Source organism: Bidens hawaiensis, unplaced genomic scaffold (assembly GCF_021521415.1).
Source record: "Bidens hawaiensis isolate Kalapana, Puna unplaced genomic scaffold, B.hawaiensis_p1.1 tig00016275_1, whole genome shotgun sequence".
NCBI classification, from domain to species: domain Eukaryota; kingdom Viridiplantae; phylum Streptophyta; class Magnoliopsida; order Asterales; family Asteraceae; genus Bidens; species Bidens hawaiensis.
In genome coordinates this window covers 629,165-641,835 of record NW_027492490.1, presented here as the reverse complement: position 1 = coordinate 641,835, position 12,671 = coordinate 629,165, and the positions used below count along the sequence as shown (strand labels likewise).

The following is a 12,671-nucleotide window of genomic DNA, read 5'->3' as shown; positions in this document are numbered from 1 at the left end:
TCAAAAACTTTTAATCATAAGAAATTTTGGGTTTTCTATTAAATATATGTTCTAAACTTTTTGTTATTTTTTAGTATTGTGGTTTCTTATATTTGTTATTTATCTATACACCCTTTATTTTATTTTTTTAAGTATATTTTTTTAGAAACCGACGTTTTTATGCAAGTGTATATTTATTTATTTACATTTAAATACTTTTTTTTTTTACTTTTTATAGTTGTAATAGTACAATATCAATTTTAAAAACAATGTATTAAATTTTTATTTTGATGTACGATTTTAATTATACACTTTTACTAACTACAAATTACTTAGAAAAATCATTGTTCCTTCTTTTATTTTTTGATGGTAAAAAGAGCATATAGCTATTTTATCTTGTTTTTCTTACTTTTCATTTGACAAAGGGTTTTTGAAAACCAATTCTTTTATTTTAGTTCTTGATCTGCATTTAGCAATGATACATAGTTAATTTAATTTAGTTTTTGTAAATTTTGATTGGAAAATATAGTAGAGCGCATTTAGTAAAACCTTTGGAATAAATAAATATATACTTACATAAAAGTGTCAGTTTCGAGAAACAAAGTTTAACTATCTTAAAAAACAACTAAATTTAATAAGTTAATTATGTACCATTATTAAATACAAACCAGTAAGTCCCATTTTGATGGCTGGTAAGCTGATTAAGATGTTAAATAATTGTTTCAACCCCTATAGAGTACAAACATTTAGTTCTTTGAAAAAAATACAAACCAATAATTAAAATTTATAAACAGATTTTTAAACCCCCCGTCAATTGAAAATGAAAAAAAAATATAAAATAAATATATGCTCTTTTTACCACCGAGATATAAAAGCTGAAAAATTAATTTTTCTACATCATTTGTAGTTAGTAGAAATGTAGAATTAAAATGGAACTTAAAAAAATATTATGTATTTTAAAGCATGTATACTATTACGACTATAAAAATAAAAATAAAAGTATTCACGTATATATATAAATATATACACAGTTGCATAAAAGCTTCGGTTTCAAAAAAATATTTTTTAAAATAAAAAAGTATATATTTATATATAAACAAATATAATAAACCATAATACATGAAAAATAACACAAAGTATAAAACTTATATTTAGTAGAAAAAGTAAAAATTCATATCAATTAAAAGTTTGTGAAAAATATAGAAAAGCACCTCAAAGTTGTAGTAATTAACGGTTGGCGGATGACGTTAATAGGTTGGACTAAAACTGATAGTTAATTAAAACTATTGTACTATAAAAGCCTAAAAATAAAGTATTAGACCAAAATCAATAATTTTAATAAACTACAGGGATTAAAACTGAAGTTCTCTAAAAAAATAATAATTTAAAAATGTATCGGGTTGATCAATGTTGAGTGGAGGCATTCAAGCTCTGGGCTTGCCTTTGAGACCGCCCTACGGCCCAGCCCAAGTACTCAACTTGTCAAAGTTTTTGACACATTTACTTTAGCATTCACAACGAGTGATGCACAAATCAGGTTTTTCAGATACTCGGGTTCGGGTATAATTGGGTATTGGTAATGTCTGGGTCGGGTTCGGGTATTGTCCCTAAAACCATACTTTATACATCGGGTTCGGTTCGGGTCGGGTCTATAACCGGGTATTTGAATACTCTATTTTCGGGTATTTAAAAAACCCTATTTTCGGGCTTTTTTCCGGGTATAGATTGAATTTTTTAAAATGTTGCACTTTTTAGGGGTATTTTTCGGGTATTTATAAGGTATTTTTAAGGTATACATCGGGTATTGAAAAAACCCGATTCCGGGTATAAAACCGGTTCGGTTTTTGGGTATTACCGAGTACAAATCAGGTCCGGTTCGGGTTCGGGTTCGGGTTTCAGTACCGAAATGCATACCCTATCCGTATCCTACGGGTAGTGTCGGGAACGTGTTCAGGTATTAAAAATCCGTGTATTAAAAAAACCGGTTCCAGGTTTTTATTAAGTCTGGTTCCGAGTTCGGGTTTTTTGTGTACCTCTATTCACAACCCATTCATCAAACCCTACCTTGATATTATAATATAAAAAATTCTTTCAAAAACACTTTATCCCTTCTATCGTTTCACTTATCTAACCTTAAATTATAAAAAGTTACTATAATAACTTTTCATATATGAAAAACTATTATTCATCTTCATCAAATTTACGTGAGTGAATAAAAATGAAAAAAATAATAGAATAAACATCTGTGAGTAGGTTATATATAAAATTAGGTAATTGGGTGTGGGTTTTTTTTAAATAAAAAATATGATTTTTAGTTAAATTGTTATAGAGTAAAATATGATGGAGGTAATGTGAATGCTCTAATGGTTTATAGTTTCACTCAACTTACTATCATCAAAATCAATCCAAAGATTTCTCTCTGTCATCTTTATTAAGGTGTTTAATAATTTTTGTAAGAAAATATATGAGTAGAAACTTTTATAGGATACTTTAGTTAGGTAGTCGTAAAACTATGTTATAAGTTATTATAAATTATAAGTTTATAACCAAATTCAAATCATCATATAATAAAACGATTTTACATGTGTAGCATAGTTTATTAGAAAACCAATATTCTTAATATGAAGGAAATCCAAATTCTCATCACACTGCATCATGTGTTTATCCTTCAACCCGATGCAGTTCGACCAAGGAGGTGACGAAGATCCTGAACAAATTACATTGTGCAAAGTCAAAACAAAAGGTCATTCACACGATATTTATAACTACAACCCAATTGAGATAATAGGCAACCATTTGGTAGACATCCATGCAATAACTTCCAATTTTATAAAGAATTTAGCGGGTTATAGATCTTATTAGAATTAATTGTATCGAACAATAAAAACAACATGGTTGTGTGACTAGTCACAAATCAATTTAATTTTGAACAAAAACCACACATAAACTTTTACATTTATTTTAGCACAATTTAAACCTTTTTTTCGTTTCATCCCTTATACTTATTGGTTATCCATATAGCCCCCTTTACTATCAAGATTAATCCTTTAGATCTAATACATGAATTTCGAGAATAAGAACATATGTATGCAGGGCCGGCTATGGGGTATGGAAGGGTAGTCGATGGCCATATGCCCGACACCTCGCAAGACTCGAATTTTTTTTAAATTATATGTACTTTTATGAAAAAAAATATGTATAATCAATGTTTCAACACAATTACATAACCACTAGTTTGGTCCAGTGGCAAATGGGTACGACATCTAACCAAAATGTTGTGGGTTCTAGTCTTATTTGAAATATTTTTAAGCTTATTTTTATACAACGGTTTTTTACACAACTCAAATCATAATCAAGTTAGCTCATTTAGAATTAAATTGTTTAAACCCAACAAAATGTTCCTTTTACTTAAGGCCCAAAAAAATTCGTCTTTGGCCCAAAAAAATTTCACCTTCTTGGAGCCGGCCCTGTATGTATGGTATTCTATAACTTATAAACATTTAATATGATGACTGGAACGTGATGTTAGGTTTTGTTGCGATTATATAGCCTATGCAGTTTTTCACTTTGTTGGGTATGTGCTATCTTGAGTTGGCTTAACCAATTATTAAGCCAATGCTTAATTTCAAAAAATATGAACTTTGACAACAATGGTGACTTTAAACAAACATGGCAAAAATGATGAATTTCTTGATCAAATTGGAAAATAGTTGTCATCATGATCAATTATTATGAAAGGTACATAAATTCCATTTAAAGGTTCTGAAATAAATGAGTCAAGTTGAAGTTGCCAATTGAAGTTGATTTCTATTATTAGTTGTGTGAACATAACCAAATGAAAACAAATAATTGTTTTGGATAACTAAATTTAATTTGGTCAGATGGATGGTGAATTTGGTCATAAAGTTACTTAAATTTCAAACCATGCTTTCTTTTCAATTTTCATGAATTGAGATTTAGACCAATATATTGATCTCGCTAATTTAATGAGTCGAATCCCGTTTGTTGATTAGAAAGATTAATTTAAATGTGAAGTGTATCTTATTTTAGGTATCGACTTGGTAGAATTGTTATTTATAACCATTCATAGTAAGAAAGATTTTGCTTTTTCCTTTTATCCTGTCTCTAAACTTTATGATTTGACCTATGACCCTCGTTTAAACTGTTGTTTGAGAAGAAAGAGAGTTATGATTTGACCACTTAGCATTCAAATGTCAAATGGCCGTTTGGAAAACGTTGTGGATATAGATTGGAGATGACGTGTGTATAGGAGTCAAGAGACCCCTTCTACAAACATTGAATAGATAATGGCATAATGCTTAATAGATAATGACGTATTACTTGATCCGAAAGGGAATGTTAGAAAAAGACGATTTTACTCGTACTACGAATTATTTGAAGATGGACATGACCGAACCTAAATCAACATGCTTTGACTCGTATTAAAAGAATTTCTTGCCTTACCCAACTATTTTGACAAATATTATTTTCTTGATTAAGTACTTATGTTTTGTTTTATTCTTTTTTATCTGTTTATTTATTTCTTATGCAATGTCAAGTGTCAACTTTTAGTTAGAACTTTGTATACGGCATTGAACCCGTCAAAAGGAGGTAAGATGCCTCCCACTCGCTCATGTTCACGCTGTCCACTTGCAAAAGGGAGTTAATTTTGGCTTTTACCCTTTTGTTTTATTTAATTTCAAACTATCTTTTTGGATAAAAAAGCATGACCATAAAGTTATGCACCAAAATATGAATATATGTTTTTCAATTCTGTTATATTAACACTACTTTCTCCTTGCCAGCCTTCATATTGCACCAAAGTAACAGGACGACTTGACAAGTGATTGGAGCCGAGCCAACTTCATATTGGACTTAAAGTTAAATGAGCTAGTTGCAATAGAAAACTCTTTACGAACCGAAATTTGAACTCGAATTCATCTAAGAATAAGATTGAGCAGACTCGCTTTTTTAAATTTTGATAGATTTTCTATTTCTTATACATATAGATAGATATGACAAAAGATTAGTTTTTTCTATAGATATGATAACAAAAATAATACGTTTATGAAGGAATATATACAAAAAAGAAAGAAAAAAAAGGGTTAGATGGTCTTTTTTGTTTCTTTTAGGTGGACATATATTTAAGTTGGACGGCTCTAACAAAACAAATAGCTTAGTTTGAATTCGCTTCGAAATATAAACTAGCCAATTTGACTCGTAACTTAAAATCCAACTCGATTCGCCTCGAACTTTAAACAAGTTATGAAGAGGTAGGTCCCAGCAGAGCCCAGTTGGACCCGCAGGACTCACCTTGAAGAGAGACGTCTGCGCAGAAACCAACTGGATCCGCAGGACCCACCATGCTCAGAGACGTGACGTCCTTACGCGCAGTACGCAAGCTGTTCCCGCAGGAAATGCCTCCCAATGGTGAAGTACTCCGCCTGTTCCCGCAGCTGCGGATACAAGCCATCAGGGAAGGCCACCCGCGCAGCAAGGCTACACGCACAAGGCACTTAGCTCTCAATAATTCAGTAGTCACCTGAAGGAATGAGCAAAGCCGGGAACAATCCCGCACAAAGGCGGGAGGGGGAATACTCCCGCCCAAATGAGCCAGTCCGTATGATACTGGAGGATCTTTTGTACTGTACCTGACGAGGTATGGGCAAAAGATCTGACCAGAGATACGACAGCTCATTGACAACAGTATGGCGAGCAGCATGCTCTTGTACTGTAGGTCACTATTAGCCGCTGCCTACTCACCAACTCCTGTCATACCACGTGCATAGCCTGCAGTTGGTGGAAAAGGAATAGTACACATCAGGCCTGGTCACTGTCGGCCGCTGCCTACCCACCAACTACCAGCATGGCACGTGCGTAGGCCACAGTTGGTAGAACAGGAATACTATTCAGCCGGCTACACCTTCTTGGAAACCTACCTTCGGCTATAAATACCCCAAATGGTATGATCATCTCATCTTATCTTGTATCTTATATCTTATACCTGATATCTGCTCTAGCAATCTCTTAATATACACTTATATTCAAGAGCAATCTAGTCTGATTCTCACGCCGGAGGGTGGTCACAAGGAGGTACCCCCCCCCCCTTCTCAGTGACGAGCTCACGGTCTGTTTCGCAGGTTATCAGAAGAACCATCTTTGCCGGGTCTAACCCCTCGTGGGAAACATCGATTTAACCCCCAGATTATCCGTAATCCGCCCGGGGTCAATTAGTGTTTCTTCAAGTTATGAACAAAATTGTTCTAAGTTTATTCAAACGAGTTTCGAACTTACAAGCTATATAAACACTCATAGCTCATAAGGACTAATGGTGTCTGAATGAAAAGTTAGAGACCAAAAGTTGATATGTATGTGATACTTAAGGGACTAGTGATGTACTTTATCTCGTAAATAAATTCCCACCAATTCATGATATCAATTACTAGTCGCGCCACCACCACCACCACCATCTTCAGCGGGCAGACCCTCTCCGGCGTCACCACCGTCTGTTTATTTTCCGGTGTCTCGCCACCATGACCGGATCCTCCGCTACTTCTCGCAAGGTACATATATAACATATCTACCATTTATACATATCTTTTTGTGTTGTATACGCATAAGTTACATAATACACGTAAATACTCTCCGATCATGCCTTTAAATTACTTCATCTGTATAAATTTGAAGTATAATTTCGGTCAGTCGTCAAGTTTAGATGGCATATATAGTTTGATGTTGCATGACTGATTAGGTGTTGAGTAAGATAGCTAGCCATCGACTTCAAAAGGAGTTGGTAGAGTGACAAGTCAACCCTCCTTCTGGATTTCTTCACAAAGTCAACGACAATCTTCAAAGGTAGTCAACCCTAAAAAGTTGTTTAGATATTATGTTTTGGAAGTAATTTAATATAAATAGATGGTTAGGCTCTTAATAATTAGGGTGCAAATTATTGTATTAAAAGAAAGAGTCAGTGATATGGTGTTTGATCACGAAAACTGATTGTTTGAATGTTGTTTCGGGCCTGATTTCCGACATCATCTTGGGTTATTGGATGCAATATTCTTTCCGTGTTGATATACGTTAATGAATTTATGAAACGACACTTTCGATTGACCTGACTAGAGGTCCGGATGTTTGAATCTTATTAAAAATTTGTATGAAGGTGGGTGATTGAAGTGTATGGAGCTCAGGGGACTATCTATGCTAATGAAAAATACCAGCTACAAGTTGATTTACCTGAAAATTATCCTATGGAAGCACCTCAGATTATTTATTTCAATTAGATGTATAATACTATAATATAGTTTGAAATTGTTCTTATTATATTTTCAATAAAATGATGCAGGTTATATTTTTGCATCCAGCTCCTCTGCATCCACACATTTATAGCAATGGCCATATTTGTCTAGGCAAGTATACATACAATCGTGAACTTTTTCTAACTCGTAGAGCGTTAGCACAAATTAAAGACATAATTAACGTGTTCTCAATTGCAGATATTTTGTATGACTCGTGGTCACCAGCCATGGCTATCAGCTCTGTCTGTATAAGCATTCTTTCCATGCTGTCAAGTTCAAAAGTAAAGGTAAGTTTTATCATTATTACTGTCATTATTATTTATTTTTGTGAACGGATGATGAAAACTATTTTCGTAAACACTATCTATGAATGCAGGAACGCCCTGAAGACAATGATCGCTGTGTTAAGAAGTGTAGAAATGGTAGATCTCCCAAGGAAACCAGGTGGTGGTTTCATGATGATAAAGTTTAGTGTAAACATGAAGTGACCCGTGAAGACATTCGGTTTGACTGTAAATGAAGATTATGTTTCTTGTTTGTTTCACTCAAAACATCTTTACACCTACTTTTACCAGGTTTTGATCATGTAATTGATCAGTTCTATACCATCAAATATTGCATCATTTAATGAAAAAATGCATGATTTTCACTGAATAAATAAAATCTGCTTACATGTTCATACATGTACATCTAAAACTGAATGATTGCTTTCCCTGATCAAGAAAGTTAATGGTACAATTACTAAAAATTTCCTTAAACTATTAATTAGTTAGTCCTTCCTCGTTCATTTTAGTAAATTCAGAACATTTTCATACACAATGAAAGTTATTGAAGCCGCAGGAAGATTTTTCAGAAGGTTGGCTGTAATGCCTCTGTAAAAACCTCTTATACCCTCTAACCTACAATCCGAATAGGCAAAAACAGTATACGTATGAAGTTTCAGTTTATATATTATAGCAAAAATATATTATTTAAAATATTATTAGTTACGAGCGTTAACATAGGGTACTCACCGAGCAGTTTTCTCCATGGCATGCCTACTATCTATATATCTCGGAACCCCGTCTATGCTAGGTCGTTGCTGCAGTTTAAAAAATTCAATAAATAAGTAACAAATGTTGAAAGGGTCACGAAGAACGAAAAAAAATTAAGAAACGTGTTTGTTTTTACCTGCACGCGAGAACGAATGACCTGAAAATGTTACCATAAAAGAAAGAAGCGTAAGGTTGAGATAATCTTATTATAGATTCGAAAAGTAATTAGAAATTGAAGCCAAATGTAACTACCTGAAATGGATATGTTGCAAGGATGGCTGCTAGTTTAGAAGAAGCTCCTAAAGCTGCATAATCACCAGTAGTCTTATGGAAAATAAGAAGAAAACAGCTCATCAATAAGCAAATAAAGGTACCAAATAATGAATGAAATAATCATTTACGAAAAGTACTTACCAATAAATCAGAACTACTATCACTCGACGAGTTCTGTTTATGCCTAAAATCAACTATAATTTTGCGAAGTTCTTCATATGCTGTAAACTGAATCGCACCGTGAGCAACCTGCAAGAGATATAGCATAAACATTTTGTATATATCATTTGTAAATAAACGCTTAGCATATTGAACAGAATAGCGATACCAAATCTAACCAGAAAAAGTCCAGGTGAAAGCCCTTTGTATAATGCCCTCCACCCTTCATCTTTCAATATTGTTTTGAAAGCATCTGCAATCATACAATACAAACTATTACAAATTATAAATTTCCTGGCTAAACTAACAAAAAAACATACCACTTAAACCAGAATATGGGCGTCCATGATGCTGAGGATTCTGAAGTTGTAACCGTGTTTTCACAACCCAAACAGGATTGGTAAGAAGACATACCTGAAAAAGTAACAATTTTGCTATAATAACAACATAGCTCAAAATATAATATAACGAATAACAACTAATAAATGCAACAAAACTCACCAGCCCACCTGCTTCTGCAGCCGAAGCAAGATGAATGCGTGCACTTGACTCGTCCTGATTTTTCATATACCTTTGTTTGGCACTGTTATAGCTATAAACAGGAATTGTAATGTGACAAGAAGTCAGATAATAATAACATAAAACTTTTAAAAACGAGAAAACAAACACATTGAGTCCTCTGAGATAATTGAGTGAGTGTTCATTCATTCTTCACTTACAAATAGAAGTATAGACCCCATGAAATACTTGAGCCCAGCACTGCAGGTAAAAAGCCAGCATAGAGCCCTCGGAGACCCTGCAAAATGAATACTAACATATCAAGTAATCCAATTCCACAATTGATGAAGCAACAGACCAAAATGTTATCAGAAAACTTAGATTTATAGGAGATTATGATATTCAAGCATGTCTTCATAATACCAACCGGAGTGCAAACAAGGCGAGCTATTCACGAGCAGATTGATAAAAAGCACAAAACTCGTTTAGTTATTGAGCCCAAGCTCGGGCCTTAATGAGCCTAGAGTATTTTTAAGTTAACTATTTTTTGACTTGGCACAGTCAATCCGGAGCTAAGCTTTGACTTGTTTAAGGTACTGCACACACGAGCTCGAGCCGAGGCACTTAACATGTAGAATAATTAATTAATAAGATTAATAAAAAAAGACGGACCTCTGATCGAGCAATGGTGAAGAGAGCATGAGGAGTGTTTTTGTAATTCGGAAGGTTAGGGTTCCGGCCATCATAAACTGTTAATTAAACCAATTAAGGATTAATAATGTAAGAAGCCTCTAATAATTAGAGTAGGAAACAAGTGAGAGAATCATACCTTGGAATCTAGTACGGACAACATCAAGCGGATGAGAAAACGTGACGGTAGCAAGTCCGGCGACGGAGCCAGCTACCGCGTTCTCCCACTGCCAATCCGCCGTCATGCTTTACTTTGCCCACGGCTATTAACAATAATAATCTAATAATAATAATGGAGGAAATCAAGGAGAAGAAAATAGAAATGGCAGTTGGCGGCCCCTTTCAAAACCATCAGATCCGTAACAGAACCCGGAATATTACCCGACCCGTCTGGATACAACATATGAACATATATTAAAAAAAACATATATATGCAAAGTATTTGCTCATAAACCGAACCGAATCAGGCGAGGGTCTACTTGTGCTTGGCTCATTTACAAACCGAACATAGCCAACATCGAGTATTTTTAGATGGTGGGCTTTATAGAGAGCTAGCATTGGGCTAATTTATAGTGTAGAAAATTCAATGGTGGCATAATTGTGTGTGTATTAAACAATAATTCGAGTTAGATGAGCTTGCAACAAGCGAATGCACCTTTGCTTGAATTTGGCTTGTTTGCAAACTAAATCGAGCTGATTGACAAATTTACAAACCAAACCAAACCAAACCAAAATTGAACAAGTATTTTTTTATTGGAGCACCAAACAAGTTTCAATTGTAAAACAATTTGGACATCCCTAGCTATAAGTATGTAAGATAGGATGGTTTTAGGTAGTACAAAGTTTGCATTTAATTGTATTTGGCACGTGATCATGTTTCATCCTAGGCCTGTAAACGAACTGAACGTTCGGTGAACTGTTCGTGAATTGTTCGGCGGGAAGTTCATTTATGTTCGTTTATTTAATAAACGAACGAACATGAACAAAAATTTTGTGTTCGTTTAATTAAATGAACGAACATGAACACATGTTATGTTCGTTCATTTATGTTCATGAACGTTTGTTTATTTATGTCTGTTTATGTATTAATAAAAAATAATTAAATATTATTTGGATGAGTCATCTACTTAAAAGTTTTATATTTGTTAACTTATTTTCATTTATGTTCGTTTATGTTTGTGTTCATATATGCTCATTTATCTTTGTTCAGTTATATTCGTTTAGATTATAAAAAAATGAACTTAAACGAACAAAAATGCCCATTTTTTAAATAAAAAACATGAACATAAATTATTGTTCGACTAAGTGTTCGTGTTCGTTTAAAGTTAAATGAACAAATACGAGCATGCCCTTGTTTGTGTTCGTTCAATTCGTTTACACGCTTTCATTATTCACACTGATAAATATATCGGTCTCAATCTCTAGACTCTGCTGTTTTATTTGTGTTCGTTTGTGTTCGTGAACCATTCGTGAACACATTAATTTCTTTAATGAACGAACACGAACATAAAATCTCATTTGGTAAGTGTTCGTGAACACATTATTTCCTTAACGAACGAACACGAACAAGGTCTTGTTCGTGTTCGATCGGTTCGTTTACAGCCCTATTTCATCCTAAGCTTGACTCTTGATATATATTCCATCCTAAGCATTTTTCAATATAACCTTTTGCTATTATTCTATTAAGCTAATTTCACAACGGTTATTAAATGCGACAATGTTTTCTTCGAAACTCTAGTTTCCGATTGACTATAGTGATGCCTAAATCACTTTTGATCTATGTTGGTCATCTTCTAGCACAAACAAACAACCATGATAATTGTAAGTTTTGATTTCTTGTTACCCGCACATCAATGGAAGCCTTATTCCCATAAAACCCTAGTGGCCTAACAATCAACATCGCTTTAAGATCCATCACTCCAAATCTACCATTGTGTCAGTTCAACATGCTCGATCGGCAAACACAACACAACAATCTTTATTTCACCTCATTTTCGCACTTTGCATGTCATCTTTATCGTTGCAAGAATGAGTTTCTCTAGAAGAACGATATGCTAATGCTACAATACACTTAATGAAGCTAACTTATAGTATTTTCCATGATCGTTGGCGGTCAAATAAAGTTGTTTAGAATACAAGTAATTTGGAAACATTATGGTGTATATTACATAGAGATACCGGATATATACACTAAAATGGTGTATTTTTAAATTTTTATGTAATAATTTACCATTTCCCCAATTAGAGTTCTAGAGGCATGACCTGTTTGAAACCAAACAACCAGAGTGCCACATAAATCATCAAATCAATCACGAGGAGATAACTCATATTTTCCAGATCACCAAACCAAATTGGTTGGGGTGGTGTAGCCCGGGGCAGTCCCGGGAATCACAGTAAATTTTGTGCCGAAAGCGAGAACAAATTTGGGCTTTTAGTAAAAGCTTTTTTATTGGGCTTTAACAATTAAATGTTTTAAATGTGCTTATTGGTTATGGTTTTGATTATGCAAAAAGCTTTTTTCTATAGAAATGAGCTTAAATGAATTGAATAGTTGGGTTTAAATATTATTAATACATGTTTTTCCAACAAATATATCTATGTTGTGTATAAGCATGTTAGTTATAATTTATATTTGCTATCGTGTGATACTAGTTTATATACTTGAAGTATGTTAGCGTCAAAAACTCTATTCTTACAAACACAGGGGATTGAAAACCTCTTGATTCTAATAAATTGGCTT

At 33.7% G+C, this 12,671-nt stretch overlaps 1 protein-coding gene and 1 pseudogene across 4 annotated transcripts; one reads left to right on the top strand and one right to left on the bottom strand.

Moving 5' to 3' along the window:
- The first annotated feature begins 6,463 nt into the window (after window positions 1-6,463).
- LOC143551262 (putative ubiquitin-conjugating enzyme E2 16) lies at window positions 6,464-7,819 on the top strand (annotated as a pseudogene). Its single transcript, XR_013138469.1, has 6 exons — window positions 6,464-6,542; window positions 6,731-6,834; window positions 7,142-7,240; window positions 7,321-7,388; window positions 7,476-7,564; window positions 7,654-7,819. The product of XR_013138469.1 is annotated as a putative ubiquitin-conjugating enzyme E2 16 (transcript).
- A 196-nt stretch (window positions 7,820-8,015) lies between these two features.
- LOC143551261 (folate transporter 1, chloroplastic-like) lies at window positions 8,016-10,243 on the bottom strand. Of its 3 annotated transcripts, XM_077041730.1 has the most exons (11): window positions 10,071-10,243; window positions 9,914-9,990; window positions 9,463-9,539; window positions 9,245-9,335; window positions 9,064-9,157; window positions 8,923-8,996; window positions 8,726-8,833; window positions 8,564-8,635; window positions 8,448-8,468; window positions 8,291-8,358; window positions 8,016-8,176 (listed from the first exon to the last, which is right to left on the bottom strand). In XM_077041730.1, the coding sequence occupies exons 1-11, from the start codon at window positions 10,174-10,176 to the stop codon at window positions 8,062-8,064; spliced, it is 903 nt and encodes a 300-aa protein (XP_076897845.1). In that variant the 5' UTR covers window positions 10,177-10,243; the 3' UTR covers window positions 8,016-8,061. The 3 variants fall into 3 exon arrangements, with proteins under 3 accessions (XP_076897845.1, XP_076897843.1, XP_076897844.1); XM_077041728.1 differs by having other exon boundaries at window positions 9,064-9,335; XM_077041729.1 differs by having other exon boundaries at window positions 8,016-8,171; window positions 9,064-9,335.
- Window positions 10,244-12,671: the final 2,428 nt, after the last annotated feature.